Source organism: Pseudorca crassidens, chromosome 1, assembly GCF_039906515.1.
Source record: "Pseudorca crassidens isolate mPseCra1 chromosome 1, mPseCra1.hap1, whole genome shotgun sequence".
Classification (NCBI taxonomy): domain Eukaryota; kingdom Metazoa; phylum Chordata; class Mammalia; order Artiodactyla; family Delphinidae; genus Pseudorca; species Pseudorca crassidens.
In genome coordinates, this window is record NC_090296.1 from 123,770,963 (window position 1) to 123,797,634 (window position 26,672).

General features: G+C 36.6%; 1 protein-coding gene across 6 annotated transcripts in view; it reads left to right on the top strand.

The window, feature by feature from the left end:
* The window catches only part of SCAPER (S-phase cyclin A associated protein in the ER), a 492,749-nt gene that overhangs the window by 138,430 nt on the left and 327,647 nt on the right, over positions 1–26,672 (top strand). For 5 of the 6 annotated variants that reach the window (XM_067754830.1, XM_067754881.1, XM_067754838.1 and 2 more), the window contains exons 9-14: positions 8,786–9,048; positions 12,087–12,320; positions 23,104–23,274; positions 23,986–24,061; positions 24,258–24,375; positions 24,650–24,761. In XM_067754830.1, the coding sequence (XP_067610931.1) occupies positions 8,786–9,048; positions 12,087–12,320; positions 23,104–23,274; positions 23,986–24,061; positions 24,258–24,375; positions 24,650–24,761 (974 nt within the window). The remainder of the gene's footprint in view (positions 1–8,785; positions 9,049–12,086; positions 12,321–23,103; positions 23,275–23,985; positions 24,062–24,257; positions 24,376–24,649; positions 24,762–26,672) is intronic. The other variant, XM_067754870.1, reaches the window with a different exon arrangement.

A 26,672-nucleotide genomic window follows, 5' to 3' on the forward strand; every position in this document is an offset into this window, starting at 1 on the left:
TCACTTTGTCTCAGCTTCCCTTTCCCTTCCCCGTGTCCTCAAGTCCATTCTCTATGTCTGTGTTTTCATTCCTGTCCTGCCCCTAGGTTCATCAGAACCATTTTCTTTCTTTTCCTTTAGATTCCATATATATGAGTAAGCATATGGTATTTTTTTCCCTTCCTGACTTACTTCACTCTGTATGACCGACTCTAGGTCCATCCACCTCACTACAAATAACTGTTTCATTTCTTTTTATGGCTGAGTAATATTCCATTGTATATATGTGCCACATCTTCTATATCCATTAATCTGTTGATGGACACTTAGTTGCTTCCTTGTTCTGGCTGTTGTAAATAGTGCTGCAGTGAACATTGTGGTACATGACTCTTTTTTTTTTTTTTCGGTACGCGGGCCTCTCACTGTTCTGTCCTCTCCCGTTGCGGAGCACAGGCTCCAGACGCGCAGGCTCAGTGGCCATGGCTCACGGGCCCAGCCGCTCCGTGGCATGTGGGATCTTCCCGGACAGGGGCACGAACCCGTGTCCCCTGCATCGGCAGGCGGACTCTCAACCACTGCGCCACCAGGGAAGCCCATGACTCTTTTTGAATTATGGTTTTCTCAGGGTATATGCCCAGTAGTGGGATTGCTGGGTCATATGGTAGTTCTATTTTTAGATTTTTAAGGAACCTCCATATTGTTCTCCATAGTGGCTGTATCAATTTACATTCCCACCAACAGTGCAAGAGGGTTCCCTTTTCTCCACACCCTCTCCAGCATTTACTGTTTGTAGATTTTTTGATGATGGCCATTCTGACTGGTGTGAGGTGATACCTCATTGGAGTTTTGATTTGCATTTTTCTAATGATTAGTGATGTTGAGCATCCTTTCATCTGTTTGTTGGCAATCTGTATGTCTTCTTTGGAGAAATGTCTATTTAGGTCTCCTACCCACTTTTGGATTGGGTTGTTTGTTTTTTTGATATTGAGCTGCATGAGCTGCTTGTATATTTTGGAGATTAATCCTTTGTCAGTTGCTTCATTTGTAAATATTTTCTCCCATTATGAGGGTTGTCTTTTCATCTTGTTTATGTTTTCCTTTGCTGTGCAAAAAAGCTTTTAAGTATCCTGAGGTTACATTTGTTTATTTTTGTTTTTATTTCCATTTCTCTGGAGGGTGGGTCAAAAAGGATCTTGCTGTGATTTATGTCATAGAGTGTTCTGCCTGTGTTTTCCTCTAAGAGTTTTATAGAGTCTGGCCTTACATTTAGGTTTTTAATCCATTTTGAGTTTATTTTTATGTATGGTGTTAGCGAGTATTCTAATTTCATTCTTTTACATGTACCTGTCCGGTTTTCCCATCACCACTTATTGAAGAGGCAGTCTTTCCTACATTGTATACTCTTGCCTCCTTTCTCAAAGATAAGGTGACCATATGTGCGTGGGTTTATCTCTAGCTTTCTGTCCTGTTACATTGATCTATATTTCTGTTTTTGTGCCAGGGCCATACTGTCTTGATTACTGTAGCTTTGTAGTATAGTCTGGAAGTCAGGGAGTCTGATTCCTCCAGCTCCATTTTTCTTTCTCAAGATTCCTTTAACTGTTCAGGGTCTTTTGTGTTTCCATACGAATTGTGAAATTTTTCGTTCTAGTTCTGTGAAAAATGCCAGTGGTAGTTTGATAGGGATTGAATTGAATCTGTAGATTGATTTGGGTACTAGAATCATTTTCACAATGTTGTTTCTTCCAATCCAAGAACATGGTACATCTCTCCATCTATTTGTATCATCTTCAGTTTCTTTCATCAGTGTCTTATAATTTTCTGCACACAGATCTTTTGTCTCCTTAGGTAGGTTTATTCCTAGATATTTTATTCTTTCGTTGCCATGGTAAATGGGAGTGTTCTCTTAATTTCACTTTCAGATTTTTCAGCTTTAGTGTATAGAAATGCAAGAGATTTCTGTGCATTAATTTTGTGTCCTGCAACTTTACCAAATTCATTGATTACCTCTAGTAGTTTTATGGTAGCATCTTTAGGGTTCTCTATGTATAGTATCATGTCATCTGCAAACAGTGAGAGCTTTACTTCTTCTTTTCTGTTTTGGATTCCTTTTATTCCTTTTGCTTCTCTGATTGCTGTGGCTAAAACTTCCAAAACTATGTTAAAATAATAGTGGTGAGAGTGGGCAACCTTGTCTTGTTCCTGATAATAGTGGAAATGCTTTCAGTTTTTCCCCATTGAGGACGATGTTGGCTGTGGGTTTGTCATATATGTCCTTTATTATGTTGAGGAAAGTTCCCTCTATGCCTACTTTCTGGAGGGTTTTTATCATAAATGGATGTTGAATTTTGTCGAAAGGTTTTTCTGTATCTATTCAGATGATCATATAGTTTTTCGCCTTCAATTTGTTAATATGGTGTATCACATTCAGGGATTTGCGTATATTGAAGGATCCTTGCATTCCTGGGATAAACCCCACTTGATCATGGTGTATGATCCTTTTAATATGGTGTTGGATTCTGTTTGCTAGTATTTTGTTCAGGATTTTTGCATTTATGTTCAACAGCGATATTGGCCTGTAGTTTTCTTTCTTTGTGACATCTTTGTCTGGTTTTGGTGTCAGGGTGATGGTGGCCTCATTGAAGGAGTTGGGGAGTGTTCCTCCCTCTGCTATATTTTGGAAGAGTTTGAGAAGGAGATGTGTTAGCTCTTCCCTAAATGTTTGATAGAATTTGCCTGTGAATCCATCTGGTCCTGGGCTTTTGTTTGTTGGAAGATTTTTTTTTTTGCGGTACGCAGGGCTCTCACCATTGCGGCCTCTCCCGTTGTGGAGCACAGGCTCCGGACGCGCAGGCTCAGCAGCCATGGCTCACGGGCCCAGCCGCTCCGCGGCATGTGGGATCTTCCCGGACCGGGGCACGAACCCGTGTCCCCTGCATCGGCAGGCGGACTCTCAACCACTGCGCCATCACGGAAGCCCTCTGTTGGAAGATTTTTAATCACAGTTTCAATTTCAGTGCTTGTGATTGGACTGTTCATATTTTCTATTTCTTCCTTGTTCAGTCTTGGCAGGTTGTGCATTTCTAAGAATTTGTCCCTTTCTTCCAGTTTTTCCGTTTTATTGGCATAGAGTTGCTTGTAGTAATCTCTCATGGTCCTTTGTATTTCTGCAGTGTCAGTTGTTACTTCTCCTTTTTCATTTCTATTTCTATTGATTTGAGTCTTTTGTTTTTTTTCTTGATGACTCTGGCTAATGGTTTATCAATTTTGTTTATCATCTCAAAGACCCAGCTTTTAGTTTTATTGATCTTTGCTATCGTTTCCTTCATTTCTTCTTCATTTATTTCTGATCTGATCTTTATGATTTCTTCCCTTCTGCTAACTTTGGGGTTTTTTTGTTCTTCTTCCTCTAATTGCTTTAGGTGTAAGGTTAGGTTGTTTATTTGAGATGTTTCCTGTTTCTTAAGGTAGGACTGTATTGCTGTAAACTTCCCTCTTAGAACTGCTTTTGCTGCATCCCAAAGGTTTTGGGTCCTTCTGTTTTCATTGTCATTTGTTTCTAGGTATTTTTTGATTTCCTCTTTGATTTCTTCAGTGATCTGTTGGTTATTAAGTAGTGTATTGTTTAGCCTCCATGTGTTTGTATTTTTTACAGATCTTTTCCTGTAATTGATATCTAGTCTCATAGCATTGTGGTCGGAAAAGATACTTGATACTCTTTTAATTTTCTTAAATTTACCAAGGCTTGATTTGTGACCCAAGATATGATCTATCCTGGAGAATATTCCATGAACACTTGAGAAGAAAGTGTATTGTGTTGGTTTTTGGATGGAACGTCCTATAAATATCAGTGAAGTCCATCTTGTTTAATGTTTCATTTAAAGCTTGTGTTTCCTTGTTTATTTTCATTTTGGATGATATGTCCATTGGTGAAAGTGGGGTGTTAAAGTCCTCTAGTATGATTGTGTTGCTGTCAATTTCCCCTTTTATGGCTGATATTATTTGCCTTATGTATTGCGGTGCTCCTATGTTGGGTGCATAAATATTTACCATTATTATATCTTCTTCTTGGATCAATCCCTTGATAATGATGTGGTGTCCTTCTTTGTCTCTTGTAATAGTCTATTTTAAAGTGTATTTTGTCTGATATGAGAATTGCTACTCCAGCTTTCTTTTGATTTCCATTTGCATGGAATATCTTTGTCTATCCCCTCACTTTCAGTCTGTATGTGTTCGTGGTTTTGAAGTGGGTGTCTTGTAGGCAGCATATATATGGGTCTTGCTTTTCTATGCATTCAGCCAGTCTGTGTCTTTTGGTTGGAGCATTTAATGCATCTACATTTAAGGTAGTTATTGATATGTATGTTCCTTTTACCATTTTGTTAATTGTTTTGGGTTTGTTTTTGTAGGTCTTTTCCTTCTCTTGTGTTTCCTGCCTAGAGAAGTTCCTTTAGCATTTGTTGTAAAGCTGGTTTGGTGGTGCTGAATTCTGTTAACTTTTGCTTGTCTGTAAAGGTTTTAATTTCTCCATCGAATCTGAATGGCATCTTTGCTGGGCAGAGTAATCTTGGTTGTAGGTTTTTCCCTTTTATCACTTTAAATATGTCCTGCCACTGTCTTCTGGCTTGCAGAGTTTCTGCTGAAAGATCAGCTGTTAACCTTCTGGTGATTCCCTTGTATGTTATTTGTAGTTTTTCCCTTGCTGCTTTTAATATCTTTCTTTGTATTTAATTTTTGATAGTTTGATTAATATGTGTCTTGGCATGTTTCTTCTTGGATTTATCCTCTATGGGACTCTCTGCACTTCCTGGACTTGATTAACTCTTTCCTTTCCCATATTAGGGAAGTTTTCAAGTATAATCTCTTCAAATATTTTCCCAGTCCGTTTCTTTTTCTCTTCTTCTTCTGGGACCCCTATAATTCGAATGTTGGTGCATTTAATGTTGTCCCAGAGGTCTCTGAGACTGTCCTCAATTCTTTTCATTCTTTTTTCCTTATTCTGCTGTGTGATTGTTATTTCCACTATTTTATCTTCCAGGGTACTTATCCATTCTTCTGCCTCAGTTTTTTGGCTATTGATTCCTTCTAGAGAATTTTTAATTTCATTTATTGTGTTGTTCATCATTTTTTATTTGGTCTTCAGTTCTTCTAGGTCCTTGTTAAAGTTTTCTTGTATTTTCTCCATTCTGTTTCCAAGGTTTTGGATTGTCTTTGCTATCATTATTTTGAATTATTTTTGAGGTAGACTGCCTATTTCCTCTTTAATTGTTTGGTCTGGTGTGTTTTTACCTTGCTCCTTCATCTGCTGTGTAATTCTCTGTCTTCTCACTTTGCTTAACTTACTGTGTTTGGGGTCTCCTTTTAACAGGGTGGAAGTGCATAGTTCCTGTTGTTTTTGTTTTCTGCCCCCAGTGGGTTGTGTAGGCTTCCTGGTGGAGGGGTCTGGTGCCTGTTTTCTGGTGGATGAGGCTGGATCTTGTCTTTCTGGTGTGCAGGACCACGTCCTGTGGTGTGTTTTGGAGTGTCTGTGACCTTATCATGATTGGAGGCAGCCTCTCTGCTAATGCATGGGGTTGTGTTCCTGTCTTGCTAGTCGTTTGGCATAGGGTGTCAAGCACTGTAGCTTGCTGGTCTTTGAGTGGAGCTGGGTTTAAGAGTTGAGATGGAGATCTCTGGGATTGTTTTCGCCATTTGATATAACGTGGAGCCGGGAGGTCTCTGGTGGACCAATGTCCTGGACTCGGCTGTCCCACCTCAGAGGCACAGGCCTGACACCTGGTCAGAGTGCCAAGACCCTGTCAGTCACACGACACAGAAGAAAAGGGAGAAAAAAAGAAAGACAGAAAAAATAAAATAAAATAAAGTTATTAAAATCAAAAATGAAAAATAATTATTAAAAAGTAATAAAAGAAATAAAAAGACAGAAAGAAGAGAGCAACCAAACTGAAAAACAAATCCACCAATGGTAACCAGCACTAAAAAATGTACTTAGAAAAAAAAAAAAGACAGACCGAACCCTAGGACAAATGGTAAAAGCAAAGCTATACAGAAAAAATCATACAAAGAAGCGTACACGTACACACTCACAAAAAAAGGAAAAAAAAATATATATAAAAGTAAGGGAGCAACCAAATCAATAAAGAATTCTACTAATGTTAATAAAACTCTAAATACTAAAGTAAGATAAACATATAACCAGAAACAAATTATTTGCAGAAAGCAAACCCCAAGTCTACAGTTCTCCCAAAGTCTGCCACCTCAATTTTGGGATGATTTGTTGTCTACTCAGGCATTCTACAAGTGCAGGGTACGTCAAGTTGATTGTGGAGATTTAATGTGCAGCTCCTGAGGCTGCTGGGAGAGATTTCCCTTTCTCTTCTTGTTCACACCGCTCCTGAGGTTCAGCTTTGGATTTGGCCTTGCCTCTCTGCGTGTAGGTCACCTGAGGGCATCTTCTCCACTCAGACAGGACGGGGTTAAAGTAGCAGCTGATTAGGTGACTCTGGCTCACTCAGGCTGGGGAGAGGGAGGTGTATGGTATGCGGCTTGAGCCTGCGGCAGCAGAGGCCGCTGTGACGTTGCAGCAGCCTGAGGCATGCCGTGTGTTCTCCCGGGTATGCTGTCCCGGTATCATGGGACCCTGGCAGTGGCGGGCTGCACAGGCTCTCCTGAGGGGAGGTGTGGATAGTGACCTGTGCTTGCACACAGGCTTCTTGGTGGCTGCAGCAGCTGCCTTAGTGTTTCATGCCCTTCTCTGGTGTCCGTGCTGATAGCCATGGCTCGTGCCCATCTCTGGAGCTCGTTTAGGCGGTGCTCTGAATCCCTTCTCCTCGTGCACTCTGAAACAATGGTCTCTTGCCTCTTAGGCAGTTCCAGACTTTTTCCCGGATTCCCTCCCAGCTAGCTGACTAGGTCAGTGTCTACCAGTTCTGACTTTCACTACCTCGTTAAGTCTCACTGCTGCTTGGTGGGTGTGGAAGTTCAGCTCCCACTGACACTAGATGTGAGGGAAAGTGGAGTGCTGAGTAAGTACGGTTCCTACTGCTTTGTTTAGTGTTATTAATGCCAACTGGAGGTAAGAGCTCAGCTCACTGTTCACCTTTGCTGACATTGTTTTGGTGAGGGAATTGGACCACCATCTGCTTCTGCCAGGTGGGCAACGGAAGTTCAGCTCTCTGCTTACCCCTATTGAAACTATGGGGTGGAAGTTTTCCACTGACGTTTGGCTAGAATAGAAGGAATATTGCCAAAATGGTTGTCTGTTTTCTTAGGCCATCCTTTTCTCTGTTCTTTGGCTTGGCAAAACAAGTTTTGCTGTTGCCTGTTTTGTCTGTGTCAGTTGGTCCTTCTGGATTGGAGGCTTTTATAGCATCCTGTCAGCAATAAACAAAACCAGAACTCACTGCTGTGCTGCTTTTCAATTCCCAGGGTCACTAGGCAGTCCACCTACTACTTTCTGTCTTTTAAAATCATCCTGTGCTTATTTTGTATGTTTTTTTCCAGAGTTCTTAATTGTAAGTAGGAGGACGTGGAAATGAAGGTGAGGCTACTCCATCTTGGCCAGAACTGGAAGTCTTCATACTAATTTTGATAGATTACAATTAGCCTATAAAATTTTAAAAATTGTGGCTATCACTGTATACATATATATCTCAGGTTGTGAAATTTTGAAACATTTTGGTAGAAGCTTATTTATTTTAGGCTAGTTTGCTCTGTGACTTTGGATACAGGCCCTCATTTTCTTATGTGTATGGTGAAATACTGGACTAGATCATTGAGGGTTCATTCATTTAACACTATAATCTTATGATCATTAAAATAGTTTTTTACCTTTTTTTCCTAAGTCAGTGTATACTGTTAGTACTGAGACAGGGGAAAAAGAACGTGGATTTTGGACCAAGGCCTATGTTTGGATTCTAAAAGAAGGGGAGGTAGTTTTTACATATTCGTTGGGTATGGACATCAGAACCAATTTGCCTAGACTTACATCTTGGCTTTACCTTTACTAAGTGTGTGACCTTGGGTAAATTACTCAACCTCTCTTTGTCTCAGTTTCCTCACTGGTAATATGGGAATGATAGTACTGATCTTAGAGGGTTGTTGTGAACCCTCTAAGAGGGTTTATTTAAAAGAGTTACATCTAAGGCACTTAGAACAGTTCTAGCACATAGTATACACAGTATAAATGTTATTACTTTCTGACTATGGGGCCTTAGGTCAGTCTTTTTTGTTTTTTAAGGATTTATTTCTTATTTATTTATTTTATTTTTGGCTGCATTGAACCTTAGTTGCGGCACACCGGATCTTCATTGAGGCATGTGGGATCTTTCATTGTGGCACATGGGTTTCTCTCTAGTTGTGGCACACAGGCTCCAGGGTGCATGGGCTCTGTAGTTTGCGGCATGCAGGCTCTCTAGTTGAGGGGTGTGAACTCAGTAGTTGTCGTGCTCTGGCTTAGTTGCCCCTTGGCATGTGGGACCAGGGATCGAACCCATGTCCCCTGCATTATAAGGTGAATTCTTTACCACTGGACCACCAGGGAAGTCCCAGGGTCTTAGGTCAGTCTTAATCTCAGTTTTATCATTTGTAAGATAGGGATAATGATACCTGCCCCACAGTGTGGTTGTAGGAACTAGAGAATACACAGACACACTTGTGCACAATACACCTTGCATAGTAATTAGTGTCATGTTTATATTTTAGTTATATTTAATGGGAATTAGATTGGAAAATGTTATTTTGTAGGTTTTTGAAAATGTTTATCATCAAAGAAATCTTGATTTATTTTCTTCCCTCAATTGCGTAGAACGGAAAGATGCTGAAGGATGGGAAACTGTTCAGAGAGGAAGGCCTGTTCGTTCACGATCAACAGCAGTGGTGCCAAAAGTTTCATTACCAACAGAAGCATTAAGGTCAAAGGATGACAGTGATAAAGAAAATGTACGTCTTCTACCTGACAAAAGTATTCAGAAAGGTGAATTTGTTGGAGGTGGACCTTCTAATACTATAGAATCTCGGCTCAAAGACTCATTACACTCATGTGATCATCCTCTCACAGAGAGAACCCAGGTAGTACATTCTGAAAATCCTTTTATTGCTTTTTTATAACGGATATATATATGTATGTTGGAATGTCTTAATTTTTCTACTTCATTTTTTACTTTTATTGTGAAAAATTTCAGATCTACAGAAAAGTTGCAAGAATAGAATAATGAACTCTCCTGTACCCTTTTCGTAGATTCACAGATTAACATTTTGCCACATTTTTTTCTCTCTCTATTTACATATCACACCCTCATATTGTATGCTAAACATTTGAGAGTAATGTGCAAATATCGTAACCATTCACCCTTAAATGCTATAGCATATATCTCTAAAGAACAAAGAAACTCTTTTACATAACCACACTATAGTTATAAAATTCGGGGAATTTGACATTTATATAATATTGTTATCGAATTTATAGTCTGTATTCAAAAATTTCCAGTTGTCCCAATAATTTCTTCATAGAATGTTTTTCCATGATGCATGATCCAATCTAGAGTTACACATTGTATTTGGCTTTGTTTCTTTAATGTCTTTCACCAGGGACAGTTATTCAGCCTGTCTTTGTCTTTCATGACATTAATATTTTTGAAGTATACATTGTGGGTTTTTTGTAGTGTTCTTCAGTTTGTTTATTCATTATTCACTTTAGCTTATACATTTTTGAGAGAAATAAAGTGATTGTTCTTAGCCTCACATTTAAAGGCATATCATATCAATTTGCCCAAGTTTGTTAACTTTGATTACTGGTTAAAATGGTGTCCTCTTGCTTCATTTGTAGTGTTATTTTAAATGGTGTTGAAAGTAGAATAATTTTTCACTTGCTCTACTTTTACTTCCTACAATTCGAGTATAGAGTGATTTATATTTAAATAATTCTTTAAAGTTAATATTCCCAGTACTCTTCTGTCAGTCCATTTGAAGTTTATTTTACTTACTTGGTTAAGCAAGGCATTTTTTTTAAAAAAACAGGACTTTTAAAAAATTTTATTTTATTATTATTATTTTTTTTTTTTGGCCACCCTGTACGGCATGTGGGATCTTAGTTCCCAGACCAGGGATTGAACCTGCACCCCCTGCGTTGGAAGCATGGAGTCTTAACCACTGGACCGCCAGGGAAGTCCCAGCAATGCATTTTTAAAAGATATTTGTTTGGCTTCCCTGGTGGCGCAGTGGTTGAGAGTCCGCCTGCCGATGCAGGGGACACGGGTTCGTGCCCCGGTCTGGGAGGATCCCACATGCCGCGGAGCGGCTGGGCCCGTGAGCCATGGCCGCTGAGCCTGCGCGTCCGGAGCCTGTGCTCCGCGGCGGGAGAGGCCACAGCAGTGGGAGGCCCGCGTACCGCAAAACAAACAACAACAAAAAAAAAGATATTTGTTTACAAAAAAATTTTATGTTCAGTTAGTATAATTTTATGTAAAATGTCCAATGAAATATAAGAGAGATTCTTTGATAAGGTACAGGGACTAAGTAAAAAAGTTGTAAAATAGTTGTCATATTTCTCAGTACAGAATAGTATCTGCCTTTTAAAATTCTCTCCTTTTACTTGTAGGATATTTATTTTTATTAGAAACTGTACTCAACTTCCATGGTTTTTCTCCTTAATGATAATAATGGCTCTTAATCCTACATTGTTCCTGATGTTTTATAACTCTTTAATATATGTATGTTTTGTGCCCACATGAGATTTAAAGCTCCTTGCGGGCATTATCTTATGTTGCCTTTTAATTTCCCACAATATGGAGCAGAGTCAAAGATACGTAGAAAGTAATCAGTACATAGTTGTTGGGTGAAACTTTAAGAAACTTTTAAATGTAGGTAAATTTGATGACGAAATCACTTTCTATATCACTTAACTACCATCTGGCATTCTTGGTACATGTATTATATTTTAACTATAAAATTTAACAGTATAAAAATTATGCTGATTTTGTGTAATGAATAAACTTATGTGATTTTTTGAGGTTTTAGAAATAGTCTATACATAGAACTTTTGAGTAATTATTGTTAAATTATTTCAGTATAAAAGTTCACTGCTTGTGGTGGCCAAGCTAATATTAATAATTGTTTTCTCCACTGTCATTCTGAAAATGGAATTAGCATTTTTATATATTTTTCAACATTATAGTTTAGCTTTGATTTTGTTATTTAAGTTGATATTGATTTTTTAATAAACAGCATTGACTATATTGTGAAGATCAATAATGCTAATGTAAATATTACTGAGAAGATTATAAACCATGGTGACTGATGTATGGATAATGTTGATAGCAATATAAACATTGTGATGCAATTTGAATAATGCTTATGCTAAAATGAACACTTTGGGACACTTTAAAGTTCTAACCAATAGTAGGATTTTTAAAGTAGTTTATATGACTTGGCCAAGTTTAATATTTATATAAATACTATATCAAACTAGGGTTTTTATGGCCACTGCACTGTTTATCTAATGTTTATTTAAGTAGTGATGTGAGTAAGTTTTAAATTCACAATTTTAGATTTTAGTTCTTCTCCTTGGAGTTCATTACTCTGAGTATAGCTGGAAAACATAGCACCATTCTTTCTGTACTCTGTTAGAAAGTGAAAATAAAGCCTTGTTCCTATTCACTAAACTAGAAAGTTTTTAAAAAAATGGGTATGTATTTGACTTCAGCATAAGTTGTATTTGTTTAAATGGTTTTTACGTTTCTCTTGGTTATGTGTTAAATATTTCTAAAGGGGAATGGAGAGCCTATTGAAGTCTAAAGAATATGAATTGCATAATGAAACTGCATGCTGACATATACTCTACTTTTTATGGTGTATTTCTCTTTTATATCTGAGATTTGGTATTATGTGCTATGTGGTGTCCTAAACATAGTAGATGTGCAAATAAAATTTGTGGCTGCTTAATGGTTTCTCTTCTTATACTTGAAACATACCAAAAAATGACTGAGTCATCTGTCAGTCAACTGCTGCTTTACAGTTGATAGGTTAAGCAGAATCAGGTTTTCTAGAGTGAAATAAGTTGGTGAGTATTTTCCATTATCTCTGATTCAATCTGTAATATGTTTCGTTAGTTCACAGTGAGTACACTGGATGATGTCAAGAACTCTGGCAGTAGTTTCTTACAAGACAATTCTGTGCAAACTTCTGAAATACCTGCCGTTCACATTGATATAGAGTGTGTTTCAGTTACTCAGCAAGCTGACACACCTTTGCAAGCAAGTGAAGACAAATTTTCAGAAGAGAAAGAAAGAATAGAAAGTGAAATGGATCCATCAGATATTTCAAATGTGAGTGCTGCTAACTTGGTAAGAACAACTTATCGAAATTCTGAGTAAATATATTAAAGAGACATAAACTCCGATAATAAAAAATTGTAATGTATATTTCTCTACACTTTACAAGCACTTTTTAACATAGCATTTGATATATGTTATTTCATTTTAACATTTTATTCTTATAGCAATCTTTTGATATAGTTAAGTTTCTTCTTCTTTTGTAGAGGAAGGAAATGAGACTGTGAGAATTAAATAACTTGCTCGAAATCATTCACTTTGTGTGTGATTTGATCACATGTTAAGAAACTGTCATAATAATGTTTTCTATGCAACATCTACCACTCTGATAGATGGGAAATTGTGCTTAATGAACTTAGCTTTAAGAATTCTCTTAACAGAGTACTTTAGACAGTTATTATCATTTGCTTGGAGTTGGTCTTTAAGATGAAATTTATTTATCATCCCTATGGCAGAATCTTTAAAAATGCATTGACTTAAAATTACTTATAGGTTTATGTTTTTGGATGACTATTTAATTCTGCTCATGTCTTTCTCCTTCCCATTTTAGTATTAAGATACTTGGCCTGAGTATAATTCAGATTAGGTCATGTTGGGTTTGTTTAAAAAGTAATTTTCAAAAGGAATAGGCACATATAAAAAGTTGTTGAGAAAAAATTCAAATTTAGTTCCTTTTTTTTTTGGCAATTGACAAGGAAATTTAGTTTTTTCTGAGATATACATTTTAAAGTAATAACTAGAATTATGACTTATAACATTATACCAGAACATATAAGATTTTTAGAAATTTCACGTAATGTCTGAAACATTTATATTAACATATTTCCATACAAATAACCCAAAGAAAGTTTAGTATTAGGTTTTGTTTGTTTCTTTATACTGCAGGTTCTTACTAGTAATCAGTTTTATACACATCAGTGTAAACATGTCAATCCCAATCGCCCAATTCAGCACACCACCATCTGCACCCCACCGCGGATTTCCCCCCTTGGTGTCCATATGTTTGTTCTCTACATCTGTGTCTCAACTTCTGCCTTGCAAACTGGTTCATCTGTACCATTTTTCTAGGTTCCACATATATGCGTTAATATACGATATTTATTTAGCCCTTTCTGACTTACTTCACTCTGTATGACAGTCTCTAGGTCCATCTGTGTCTCAACAAATGACTCAATTTCGTTCCTTTTTATGGCTGAGTAATATTCCATTGTATATATGTACCACAACTTCTTTATCCATTCATCTGTCGATGGGCATTTAGGTTGCTTCCATGACCTTGCCATTGTAAATAGTGCTGCAATGAACATTGGGGTGCATGTGTCTTTTTGAATTATGGTTTTCTCGGGGTATATGCCCAGTAATTCTATTTTTAGTTCGATTCTATTTTTAGTTCTCCATAGTGGCTGTATCAAATTACATTCCCACCAACAGTGCAAGAGGGTTCCCTTTTCTCCACACCCTCTCCGGCATTTGTTGTTTGTAGAATTTCTGATGATGCCCATTCTAACTGGTGTGAGGTGATACCTCATTGTAGTTTTGATTTGCATTTCTCTAATAATTAGTGATGTTGAGCAGCTTTTCATGTGCCTCTTGGCCATCTGTATGTCTTCTTTGGAGAAATGTCTATTTAGGTATTCTGCCCATTTTTGGATTGGGTTGTTTGTTTCTTTAATATTGAGCTGCATGAGCTGTCTATATATTTTGGAGATTAATCCTTTGTCCATTGATTCGTTTGCAAATATTTTCTCCCATTCTGAGGGTTGTCTTTTTGTCTTGTTTATGGTTTCCTTTGCTGTGCAAAAGCTTTGAAGTTTTATTAGGTCCAATTTGTTTATTTTTGTTTTTATTTCCATTACTCTAGGAGGTGGATCAAAAAAGATCTTGCTGTGGTTTATGTCAAAGAGTGTTCTTCCTATGTTTTTGTCTAAGATTTTATAGTGTCTGGTCTTACATTTAGGTCTCGAATCCATTTTGAGTTTATTTCTGTATATGGTGTTAGAGAATGTTCTAATGTCATTCTTTTACCTGTAGCTGTCCAGTTTTCCCAGCACCACTTATTGAAGAGACTGTCTTTTCTCCATTGTATATCTTTGCCTCCTTTGTCATAGATTAGTTGACCATAGGTGCGTGGGTTTGTCTCTGGGCTTTCTATCTTGTTCCATTGATCTGTGCTTCTGTTTTTGTGCCAGTACCATATTGTCTTGATTACTGTAGCTTTGTAGTATAGTCTGAAGTCAGAGAGTCTGATTCCTCCAGCTCCGTTTTTTTCCCTCAAGACTGCTTTGGCTATTCGGGGTCTTTTGTGTCGCTGTACAAACTTTAAGATGATTTGTTCTAGTTCTGTAAAAAATGCCATTGGTAACTTGATAGGTATTGCATTGAATATGTAGATTGCTTTGGGTAGTATAGTCATTTTCACAATGTTGATTCTTCCAATCCAAGAACATTGTATATCTCTCCATCTGTTGGTATCATATTTAATTTCTTTCTTCAGTGTCTTACAGTTTTCTGCATACAGGTCTTTTGTCTCCCTAGGTAGGTTTATTCCTAGGTATTTTATTCTTTTTGTTGCAATGGTAAGTGGGAGTGTTTCTGTAATTTCTCTTTCAGATTTTTCATCATCAGTGTATAGGAAATGCAGGAGATTTCTGTGCATTAATTTTGTACCCTGCAACTTTACCAAATTCATTGATTAACTCTAGTAGTTTTCTGGTGGCAGTTTTAGGATTCTCTATGTATATTATCCTGTCATCTGCAAACAGTGACAGTTTAACTTCTTTTCCAATTTGTATTCCTTTTATTTCTTTTTCTTCTCTGACTGCTGTGGCTAGGACTTCCAAAAGTATGTTGAATAATAGTGGTGAGAATGGACATCCTTGTCTCATTCCTGATCTTAGAGGAAATGCTTTCAGTTTTTCACCATTGAGAATGATGTTTGCTGTGGGTTTGTCGTATATGGCCTTTATTATGTTGAGGTAGGTTCCCTCTATGCCCACTTTCTGGAGAGTTTTTATCATAAATGGTGTTGAATTTTGTCAAAAGCCTTTTCTTCATCTATTGAGATGATCATATGGTTTTTATTCTTCAATTTGTTAATATGGTGTATCACATTGATTTGTACATAGTGAAGAATCCTTGCATCCCAGGGATAAATCCCACTTGGTCATGGTGTATGATCCTTTCAATGTGTTGTTGGATTCTGTCTGCTAGTATTTTGTTGAGGATTTTTGCATCTATATTCATCAGTGATATTGGTCTGTAATTTTCTTTTTTTGTAGTATCTTTTTCTGGTTTTGGCATCAGGGTGATGGTGGCCTCATTAAATGAGTTTGGGAGTGTTCTTCCCTCTGCAGTTTTTTGGAAGAGTTTGAGAAGGGTGGGTGTTAGCTCTTCTCTAAATGTTTGATAGAATTCAGCTCTGAAGCTATGTGGTTCTGGACTTTTGTTTGTTGGAAGATTTTTTTTTTTTTGCGGTACACGGGCCTCTCACTGTTGTGTTCTCTCCAGTTGCGGAGCACAGGCTCCAGACGCGCAGGCTTAGCGGCCATGGCTCACGGGCCCTGCTGCTCTGCGGCATGTGGAATATTCCGGGACTGGGGCACGAACCCGTGTCCCCTGCATCGGCAGGTGGACTCTCAAGCACTGCGCCACCAGGGAAGCCCTGTTGGAAGATTTTTAATCACAGTTTCAACTTTATTACTTGTGATTGGCCTGTTCATATTTTCTGTTTCTTCTTGGTTCAGTCTTGGAAGGTTATACCTTTCTAGGAATTTGTCCATTTCTTCCAGGTTGTCCATTTTATTGGCATAGAGTTGCTTGTAGTAGTCTCTTAGGATGCTTTGTATTTCTACAGTGTCTGTTGTAACTTCTTTTTCATTCTAATTTTATTCATTTGAGTCCTCTCCCTCTTTTTCTTCATGAGTCTGGCTAATGGTTTATCAATTTTGTCTTCTCAAAGAACCAGCTTTTAGTTTTATTGATCTTTGCTATTGTTTTCTTTGTTTCTGTTTCCTTTATTTCTGCTCTGATATTTATGATTTCTTTCCTTCTGCTAAATTTGGGTTTTGTTTGTTATTCTTTCTCTAGTTCCTTTAGGTGTAAGTTTAGATTGTTTACTTGAGATTTTTTTGGTTTCTTGAGGTAGGCTTGTATAGCTATAAACTTCCCTGTTAGAACTGCTTTTGCTGCATCCCATAAGTTTTGGATCGTCGTGTTTTCGTTATCATTTGTCTCTAGGGATTTTTTGATTTCCTCTTTGATTTCTCCAGTGATTTCTTGGTTGTTTATTAACGTATTGTTTAGCCTCCATGTGTTTGTGTTTTTTACGTTTTTTTCCCTGTAATTCATTTCTAGTCTCATAGCGTTGTGGTCAGAAAAGATGCTTGATATGATTTCAGTTTTCTTAAATTTACTGAGGCTTGATTTGTGACCCAAGATGTGATCTATCCCGGAGAATGTTCTGTGCACACTTGAGAAGAAAGTGTATTGTGTTGTTTTTGGATGGAATGTCCTGTAAATATCAATTAAATCTATCTCATCTATTGTGTCATTTAAAGCTTCTGTTTCCGTATTTATTTCCTTTTGGATGATCTGTCCATTGGTGTAAGTGAGGTGTTAAAGTCCCCTACTATTATTGTGTTACTGTCGATTTCCTCTTTTATAGCTGTTAGCAGTTGCCTTATGTATTGAGGTGCTCCTATGTTGGGTGAATATATAATTATAATTGTTATATCTTCTTGGATTGACCTCTTGATTATTATGTAGTGTCCTTCCTTGTCTCTTGTAACATTCTTTATTTTAAAGTCTGTTGTATCTGATATGAGCAAAGCTACTCCAGCTTTCTCTTGATTTCCATTTGCACGGAATATCTTTGTCCATCCCCTCACTTTCAGTCTGTATGTGTCCCTACGTCTGAAGTGGGTCTCTTGTAGACTGCATATATATGGGTCTTGTTTTTGTATCCATTCAGCAAGCCTGTGTCTTTTGGTTGGAGCATTTAATCCATTCACATTTAAGGTAATTATTGATATGTATGTTCCTATGACCATTTTCTTAATTGTTTTGTGTTTGTTTTTGTAGATCCTTTTCTTCTGTTGTGTTTCCCACTTAGAAAAGTTCCTTTAGCATTTGTTGTGGAGTTGGTTTGGTAGTGCTGAATTCTCATACTTTTTGCTTGTCTGTAAAGCTTTTGATTTCTCCATTGAATCTGAATGAGATCCTTACCTGGTAGAGTAATCTTGGTTTTAAGTTCTTCCCTTTCATCACTTTAAGTATATCATGCCACTCCCTTCTGTCTTGTAGAGTTTCTGCTGAGAAATGAGCTGTTAGCCTTATGGGAATTCCCTTGTATGTTATTTTTCATTTTTCCCTTGCTGCTTTCAATAATTTTTCTTTGTCTTTAATTTTTGCCAATTTGATTACTATGTGTCTCGGCATGTTTCTCCTTGGGTTTACCCTGCATGGGACTCACTTCGCTTCCTGGACTTGGGTCGCTATTTCCTTTCCCACATTAGGGAAGTTTTTGACTATAATCTTTTCAAATATTTTCTCTGGTCCTTTCACTCTCTCTTCTCCTTCTGGGACCCCTATAATGCAAGTGTTGTTGCGTTTAATGTTGTCTCAGAGGTCTCTTAGGCTGTCTTCATTTCTTTTCATTCTTTTTTTCTTTATTCTTTTCCACAGCAGTGAATTCCACCGTTCTGTCTTCCAGGTCACTTATCCGTTCTTCTGCCTCAGTTATTCTGCTATTGATTCCTTCTAGTGTAGTTTTCATTTCAGTTATTGTATTGTTCATCTCTGTTTGTTTGCTCTTTAATTGTTCTAGGTCTTTGTTAAACATTTCTTGCATCTTCTCGATCTTTGCCTCCATTCTTTTTCCGAGGTCCTGGATCATCTTCACTATCGTTATTCTGAATTCTTTTTCTGGAAGGTTGCCTATCTCCACTTAATTTAGTTGTTTTTCTGGGGTTTTATCTTGTTCCTTCATCTGGTACATAGCCCTCTGCCTTTTCATCTTGTCTATCTTTCTGTGAATGTGGTTTTTGTTCCCAGGCTGCAGATTTGTGGTTCTTCTTACTTCTGCTGTCTGCCTTCTGGTGGATGAGGCTATCTAAGAGGCTTGTGTAAGTTTCCTGATGGGAGGGACTGTTGGTGGGTAGAGCTGGCTGTTGCTCTGGTGTGCAGAACTCAGTAAAACTTTAATCCACTTGACTGCTGATGGGTGGGGCTTGGTTCCCTCCCTGTGGTTGTTTTGCCTGAGGCAACCAAACACTTGAGCCTACCTGGGCTCTTTGGTGGGGCTATTGACATACTCTGGGAGGTCTCTAGCCTAGGAGTACTTCCCAGAACTTTTGCTGCCAGTGTCCTTGTCCCCACGGTGAGCCACAGCATCCCCCCCACCCCCGCTTCTGCAGGAGAACCTCCAACACAAGCAGATAGGTCTGGTTCAATCTCCCCTGGGGTCACTGCTCCTTCCCCTGTGTCCCGATGCACACACTACTTCGTGTGTGCTCTCCAATAGTGGAGTCTCTGTTTCCCCCAGTCCTGTAGAAGTCCTACAGTCAATTCCCACTAGGCTTCAAAGTTTGATTCTCTAGGAATTCCTGCTCCGGTTGCTGGACCCTCAGGTTGGGAAGCCTGATATGGGGCTCAGAACCTTCACTCCAATGTGTGGACTTCTGTGGTATAAGTGTTCTCCAGTCTATGAGTCACCTACCCGGCAGTTATGGGATTTGATTTTACTGTGATTGTGCCCCTCCTACCTTCTCATTGTGGCTTCTCCTTTGTCTTTGTATGTGGGGTATCTTTTTTGGTGAGTTCCAGTGTCTTCCTGTGGATGATTGTCCAGCAGCTAGTTGTTATTTTGGTGATCTCGCAAGAGGGAGTGAGAGCATGTCCCTCTACTCCGCCATCTCGGTTCCTCCTCCTACACTCCAAATTTAGTTTTTAATTGGCCACTGTATACTATAATTTCTTTTTAAATTTAATGCCTCATCATGTTGAAAGATGATACCAGCAGATGATATTAGGCCAAATTATACATTTTAGAGAGAGAACAAGATTAGGTAGTTGAAATTTGATATGGATTGTTTAAGGGAAAAATAAGAGTTACAGTAATAAGAACAACAAATATTTAGATTCCTTTATAAAGGAATAAAGGGCAACTTTTTTTTAACTTAGGTTTTTTAGTGCGAATATTTTAAAGGTTAACTAATTTACGGTCATATAAATAGTGGGTTTAATGTATCGGTAGAAATTGGTCGTATTTATATTTTTGTTTTCATAGCTAGCTATCATATTAAATTATGTATTTGGCAAATGGATTCTATGAGAATCAAATTTCGAAAGAGGAAAAAGATCCTATAGTTAAATAAGCATAAAATAATTATTTAAAAATTCTTCTCTCATCATTTTTATTTTGATCACGTAGGTAAAATAAGCTTATGGTAGAGTATTAAAAACCCTTGGTTATTTTGAGAATGACATTTACATACTTGAAGGAAAATAAGTTCTGCTTTACATATGAATATTATCATATCCTTAGAGGTCTTAGAGGAATTTTAACTAAACTAATATTTGGAGAAAATTTTATGTTTTTAATTTGTCTTGGCACAGATACTTCTGTGGGTTGCTCTAGATAAGCATGTCATTGTTTAGGTTCTAAATAGAGGGTTATAGAGAATTGCTGCAGTGTTGAGAAAATTGTTTTCTTTTTTCGCCTCAATATAGTATTGTCACATACATGGTTCAACTAAAAAAATCTGTAGTTCTCTTATTTAACAGAAGCCTAAGCAAAAAACGACTGTAAGAATTTATAATAATAAAATTTATTTATTAAACATAAAGGACCCTTTATGTTTAAGGTCCACTTTTGCCACCATTGTAAAAATATGCTGATGTAAATCCTAGCTACCATGGATTTATTTTTTTTAGATTTACTGAAATTACAAATTTTAATGAAAATTTAGAAATTTAAAAAATGATTATGTATGCAGGTATGTGTTTGAATTTCACAGTGTGAAAATAGTAGAAGTTGTATATGGATAATTTAGTCATTATTTCATCCGTAAGCTCTGTTACTCTGTTAAAATCTCTTCAGGTCTTAAGAGGTGAAATAGAAATGTTCTCTGGAGAAGATAAAATTGAGAAGGAAATAGGCTTATGTGAGAATTTACTTTCTGCAAAGTTAAATATATTTAACTTTAATAGTTTTTTAAAATCATTGTTAGGTATGATATTTGTGTGGCACCTTAACAAGTTAGTTTCTATAATATTCTAGCGTTTACAGAGAAAAAGCTTATGATGCAAAGAAATGGTCTGTCATCTAAACTCTCTCACCCCATTCTCTTCCCCAGGGACAATCTTGTATGTTTTGAGGGGGCAGAGTATCGACAGGGGAAATGAAGTGGGGAGGGGAAGCTTTAAGAAGGATACCCATGTCTAGGCTCCACTCCAGACCAATTCAGTAATAAGCTGAAGCGCAAGCACTTGCATTTTTAATACCTTTATTGAGGTGTTATTGATTTTCAGTAAACTTCACATATTTAAGATATACACATTGATATATTTTGACATGTGTTTATACCTGTGAAATCATCACTATAATCAAGATAATGAAAGTATCGATTGCCTCCAAAAGTTTTCACTTTCTCTTTTGTAATCCCTCCTTTCTGCGCTTCCCTGTTTCCCCTTCCCAGGGTTATCACTATTCTGCTGTTACTACATATTAATTAGCATTTTAAGAAATTTCTGTATATGGAATAATGTAATCTTTGTTTAGCTTCTTTCACTCAGCATAATTATTTTGAGATTCATCCATGTAGTTGTGTATATTAATAGTTCCTTCTTCTTTTATTGTCTTTAGGAGTACTCTGTTGTATGCATGTAACTCAGTATGTTCATCCATTCAATTGTTGACAGATGTTTGAGTTGTTGCCAGTTTCTCTATTATGAATAAAGGCACCATGAACGTTTGTCTTTGTTTTGAACATATGTTTTCATTTCTCTTGGGAAAATATCTAGGTCAGTTTTGTTGATAATATTGTTCAGGTTTCCTTTGCCAATTTTCTGTACTTGTTCTATCAGTTGAGAGAGGGGTATTGAAATCTCTGCATATATCTGTGGGGCTACTTTTTTTAAGCCAACTTTATTGAGATATAATTTACATAGCATACAGTTTATCCATTTAGAGTGTACAGTGCAGTGTTTTTTAGTATATTCACAGAGTTGTGCAGACATCACCATAATTAGTTTTAGAACACTTCCATCACTACAAAAAGAAACCCAGTGCCCAGCAGCAGTCCTCCCTTTCACCCCACCCACCCAGCCCTATACAACCACTAATCTGTCTTTTGTCTCTATAGATTTGCCTGTTCTGGACATTTCATAGAAGTGGAATACAATATGTGGTCTTTGTAAATGGTTTCTTTCACTAGGCATATTGTTTTCAAGGTCATTCGTGTTTTAGCCTGTATCAGTATTTCATTCCTTTTTATGCCCAAATAATATTCCACTGATTGAAAATTGTAGAATATACCATATTTTATCCATTCATCAGTTGATGGACATTTAGGTTTTCTCCACTTTTTGGAATTTATGAATAATGCTGCTTTAAATATTTGTGTACAAGTTTTTGTGTGAACATATGGTTTCGTTTCTCCTGAGTATACATCTGGGAATGGGATTGTTGGGTCGTATGGTAACTTTACATTTAACCTTTGTGAGAAACTATCAGACTGTTTTCCAAAGTAGCTGCATCATTTTACGTTCCCATTAAGTTTATTTTGTTTTGTAATTCTATCAGTTTTTGCTTCTTTCATTTTGAAGATCTATTATTATGTTCATAAACCTTTAGGATTGTTTTGTCTTCTTAGTGAATTAACAGTTTATCATTATGAAATGACCTTCTTTATCCCTTGTCATATTTTTTGCTCTGAAATTTACTGTGTCTGATATTAGTACTTCAACTTTCTTTTGGTTAGTGTTAGTATGGTAGCTCTTTTATTTGTAATCTGTTTATATTCTCATATTTAAATTAGGTTTCGTATAGGCAGCATGTGGTTTGGGGTCTTGCTTTTATCCAATTTGAGTCTCTATTTCCGTGTAATGTGATTATTAATATGGTTCCTTTAAATATATCATCTTATTGTTTTTCTCTTTGACTCATCTGTTCTTCATCCCCTTTTTCCTTTTTCTCCCATCTTTTTGATTAATTTTCTTTTATAATTTATCTTCTTTTTTGGCTTAGTAGCCATAAATATTTGTTATTTCACTGTTTGCTTTAGGGTTTATAATATGCATATTTAGCTTTTTATAGGGATTTATTAATTAATAATTCTGATGCATATATTTGTATTACATAATTCTAATGCATAATTTTAAGTAAGGTATATATGTTCAGAAAGTGTCATCACCAGTACGGCATAATTTTTTTTTTATATTCCCTTTAAAGTATAATGTTTTTCTTTGGTTTTTCAAATATTTGACCTGTAAATGTTTTGAATTTTGGTGCTCAAATGAAATTCACAGTTTATTATTAATAACAATAACTATTATTTATACAACTTCACAGTTTGTCATACACAGCAGTTTAGTAAAAAGGTCTCATGGATTATTGTATCATTTTATGGAATATAAAATAGTCTTTTGCTTTTAAGAAATTTCCGAGTCATATAACTGGACCCCAAGTTTTATAATTCTAGATCAATGCTATTTTTATATATACTATTTATGATTAGAACATAAAGAAATACTTACTTAACTTTCCAGTCAACTGATTTTGTTTTTCACTTTATAGTCTATGGCAGAAGTTCTTGCTAAAAAGGAAGAGCTAGCAGATCGTCTAGAAAAGGCCAATGAAGAAGCCATTGCTAGTGCTATTGCTGAAGAGGAACAGTTAACTAGAGAAATTGAAGCTGAAGAAAACAATGATATCAATATTGAAACTGACAACGACAGTGATTTTTCTGTGAGCTTTTAGAATTTTTATTCTCTGGGTGATTGAGACTTATACGATAAACAATAGCAAGTTTTTTTTTTAAGCACTTTACCATTACTAAGTGTTTTTATATATAATGCAATTGACAAGTTGGAAGTTGTTTTCTCATTTTACACATCAAGAAAATGAATCTCAGAGTAAGTAAATACGTAACATTACTCAGATTATAATTGTACAGATTGAAGAAGAGTCAAAGATATATCTTTCCTTCTGCTAATAAAAAGCAAATGATACATTGCCTTGCTGTCACTAGGCGCTCAGGATATATATGTTGATGAGAGGGATTTCTTAAAGAATAAAAGTATCATGAATGTTTGCTATGTTATCCTATTAAATTTTAATGCCCAACAAATACTTTTTAGCTTTTCTGATGTATGCTCTAAATATGTCAGAATTTATGTAGTAATAGTTTAAACCCAGTAGTTTTCTTTTAAAATTACTTGGCTTGTCTCTGCTGTTAATGGCACGTAGGTTAGTCTTCCTCTTAAAATGTATAGGCTGTGGTATTTTTAACTTGGTAATTATTGTGACTGTAAGAGGTATGTAACTTTTTTCTGGTTTTGGACTGTTTGCTAAATGAAATATATGAGCAATAGGTAGAAAAATTTCATATATAGTTCATTTTATAAGGTTATAATTGGTTCAAATATTTGTTACTCAATTTTTCTTACTACATTTTAGGCCAGCATGGGCAGTGGAAGTGTATCTTTCTGTGGTATGTCTATGGATTGGAACGATGTCCTTGCAGATTATGAAGGTATTACATGTTTGTATGTTTGTGTGTGTGTGTGTTGTATGTATAGGTAGAGGGGTATAAAATAGATTATCTTATTACTTGGGGTTTTTGTGTAAAATAAATAAGAGTGGGATGCCTTTTAAAAGTCTGTTCTCAAATGTTGGTTTTATAGAATTATGTGGTTAAGCAATAGCAGTTTTCTTTTTTCTGAAAACAGCTCGTGAATCTTGGCGCCAAAATACATCCTGGGGGGATATTGTAGAGGAGGAACCTGCTAGACCTCCAGGACATGGAATTCACATGCATGAAAAACTTTCCTCACCATCTCGTAAAAGGTCTGGCCTTTGAAAATTAATTTGAAATGTTTCACAGGAAGGGAACTAGATGTTCTTGACTATTAAATGGAGTTACTACATACTATTTTAAGGTACATTATTCAAGACATTTCCAGATCCATTGAAAAGTGACAATGTTTCTGTGAAATTTTAGGCCAAAGTTAGTTTTGTATATTTTTTATATTTATTTTAAGAACTTTGAAGACTAAAGAAGATATTACTGACTTTATCATGTAAACATTTGTGTCTCTTGTCCATTTGTTTGTATTAATAGAACAATTGCAGAATCTAAGAAGAAACATGAAGAAAAACAAATGAAAGCACAGCAGCTAAGGGAAAAGTTACGTGAAGAGAAAACATTAAAGCTTCAGAAATTGTTAGAAAGGGTGAGTTTTTAATTTTTAGGGAAGTATGATTGCCTTAAATTAATGGGCTTATTTTCAACTTGACTTCTTCTGGTTCGAGAGAAGCTAAGAGAACAATAAAAATAAATTTACTAGGAAACAAAAGCATTTCTATCTACTGAGTTACAGAAAGCTACCTGTTAAAGAAAGAAAACAGAATTTGTCATTCCTAAAAAAGCTGGTAAATTGATGTTTTGCTGAGTTCACATGGATTATTAAAGCTGCGCGTTGTCTTTTGCCATTTTCAGTGGAGGTTTCCTTGGGGTAGTCTTGTGCAAAGTGTTCAATGAATTGGTAGGACAGTTTTGAGCTTGAGATGATCAGATTTGAATAAGTAGGGCACTAATTAGATTTATGGAAGAGATTCTTGGAGTATTTAGAGCAGTGTAACTTCTGGTTAATGTGATGTAGTGGAAAGAACATGGGCTCTGGAGATGGCCAATCAGGTGAAATCCTGGTTTGAACCACATAATAGGATATGATGCCCTGGGCAAATTACATAACAATACTGCCTTTTAATTTCTTTATCCATAAAATGACAATTATCATTGTTAACCAGTTGTGATGATGAAAGTGGCAAGTAAAACAGTAGCGTGGTGCTCGGGTGGCTGTTGCTCAGCATATGGTCATTCTTATTGTTAGTTACACCTGACAGACATGAGTACTGTATTAGGTATGTGTGCTGTGTAACAAAGGGCCTCAAGACTTAGCAGCTTAAAACAACACACATTTTCACTTAAAACAACTGCTCACAGTTTCTTGGGCATGGAAACCAGGAGTGGCTTGTGTTGTTATTTCTTTGTTCAGAGTCTCTCCTGAGGTTGCAGTCAAGCTGTTGTCTGGGGCAGCAGTCATTTGGAGCTGAAGGATCCACTCCCAAACTCTCATATGGTTATTGGCAGGCCTGGATTCCTCTTTAGCAGTTGGTTATGGACCTCAGTATCCTGCCATGTGGGTCTTTCCATAGCCTGATGTTCTTATAACATGGCTCCTACCTTTCCCACAGAGTAATCTGAGAGAAGACGAGAAAGAGAGAGAATGAACAAGTGAGCTGCCAAAATGGAAGCTGCACTGTCTTTTATAACCTAATCTTGGAAGTGATATACCATCACTTTTGCTGAATTGTGTTGGTCACGAACCTGATACAGTGTTGGAGGGAAAAACACAAGGGTCTGAATACCAGGTGGCTGGGATCATTTGGAGCCATCTTGAAGTCTGTGAACTACATATACCTAACATAGCATGACAGAAGATAGGTAACCGTTATAGTATAGGTGAACTCCTTGTTACCTTCTGGTCCTAGAAAGGAGGACTAATATGCCTAGGTTAAAAATATTTGCATTACTTATGTTTGTTTTAAAATTGGGGAAAACAATTGGACCAAATAATTTGAATGTAAAAATGAGGTGGCATAAGATTCTCCTTAGTACAGTGGACAAGTTGGCTGGGAAAGGAAGAAAATCTGTAATTTTTCTCTTTACCTGAATCTCAAGAATTTAATCATTTTAATCAAGATTTTAATCATTTAGATTGAATAGATCAAATATGAAAAACAGTCTCCATTCATGGGGCTCTATAAGAGTTAATATATTATTTCATTTTAAGCTTTAGAAAAATGTTCTAATACAATTATAATTTCCCTTCTTATTGTATTTTTAATACAAATAAAATTATATACTTTATTTTCTCACTATATAATATAATCTCCAGATACTCATGCAAACAAAATAGTAAATTCTTTTTTTTTTTTTGCGGTACGCGGGCCTCTCACTGTTGTGGCCTCTCCTGTTGTGGAGCACAGGCTCCGGACACGCAGGCTCAACCACTGCGCCACCAGGGAAGCCCCAAAATAGTAAATTCTTGAAATTGTACAAGACGTTAGAGGTTCTTTGG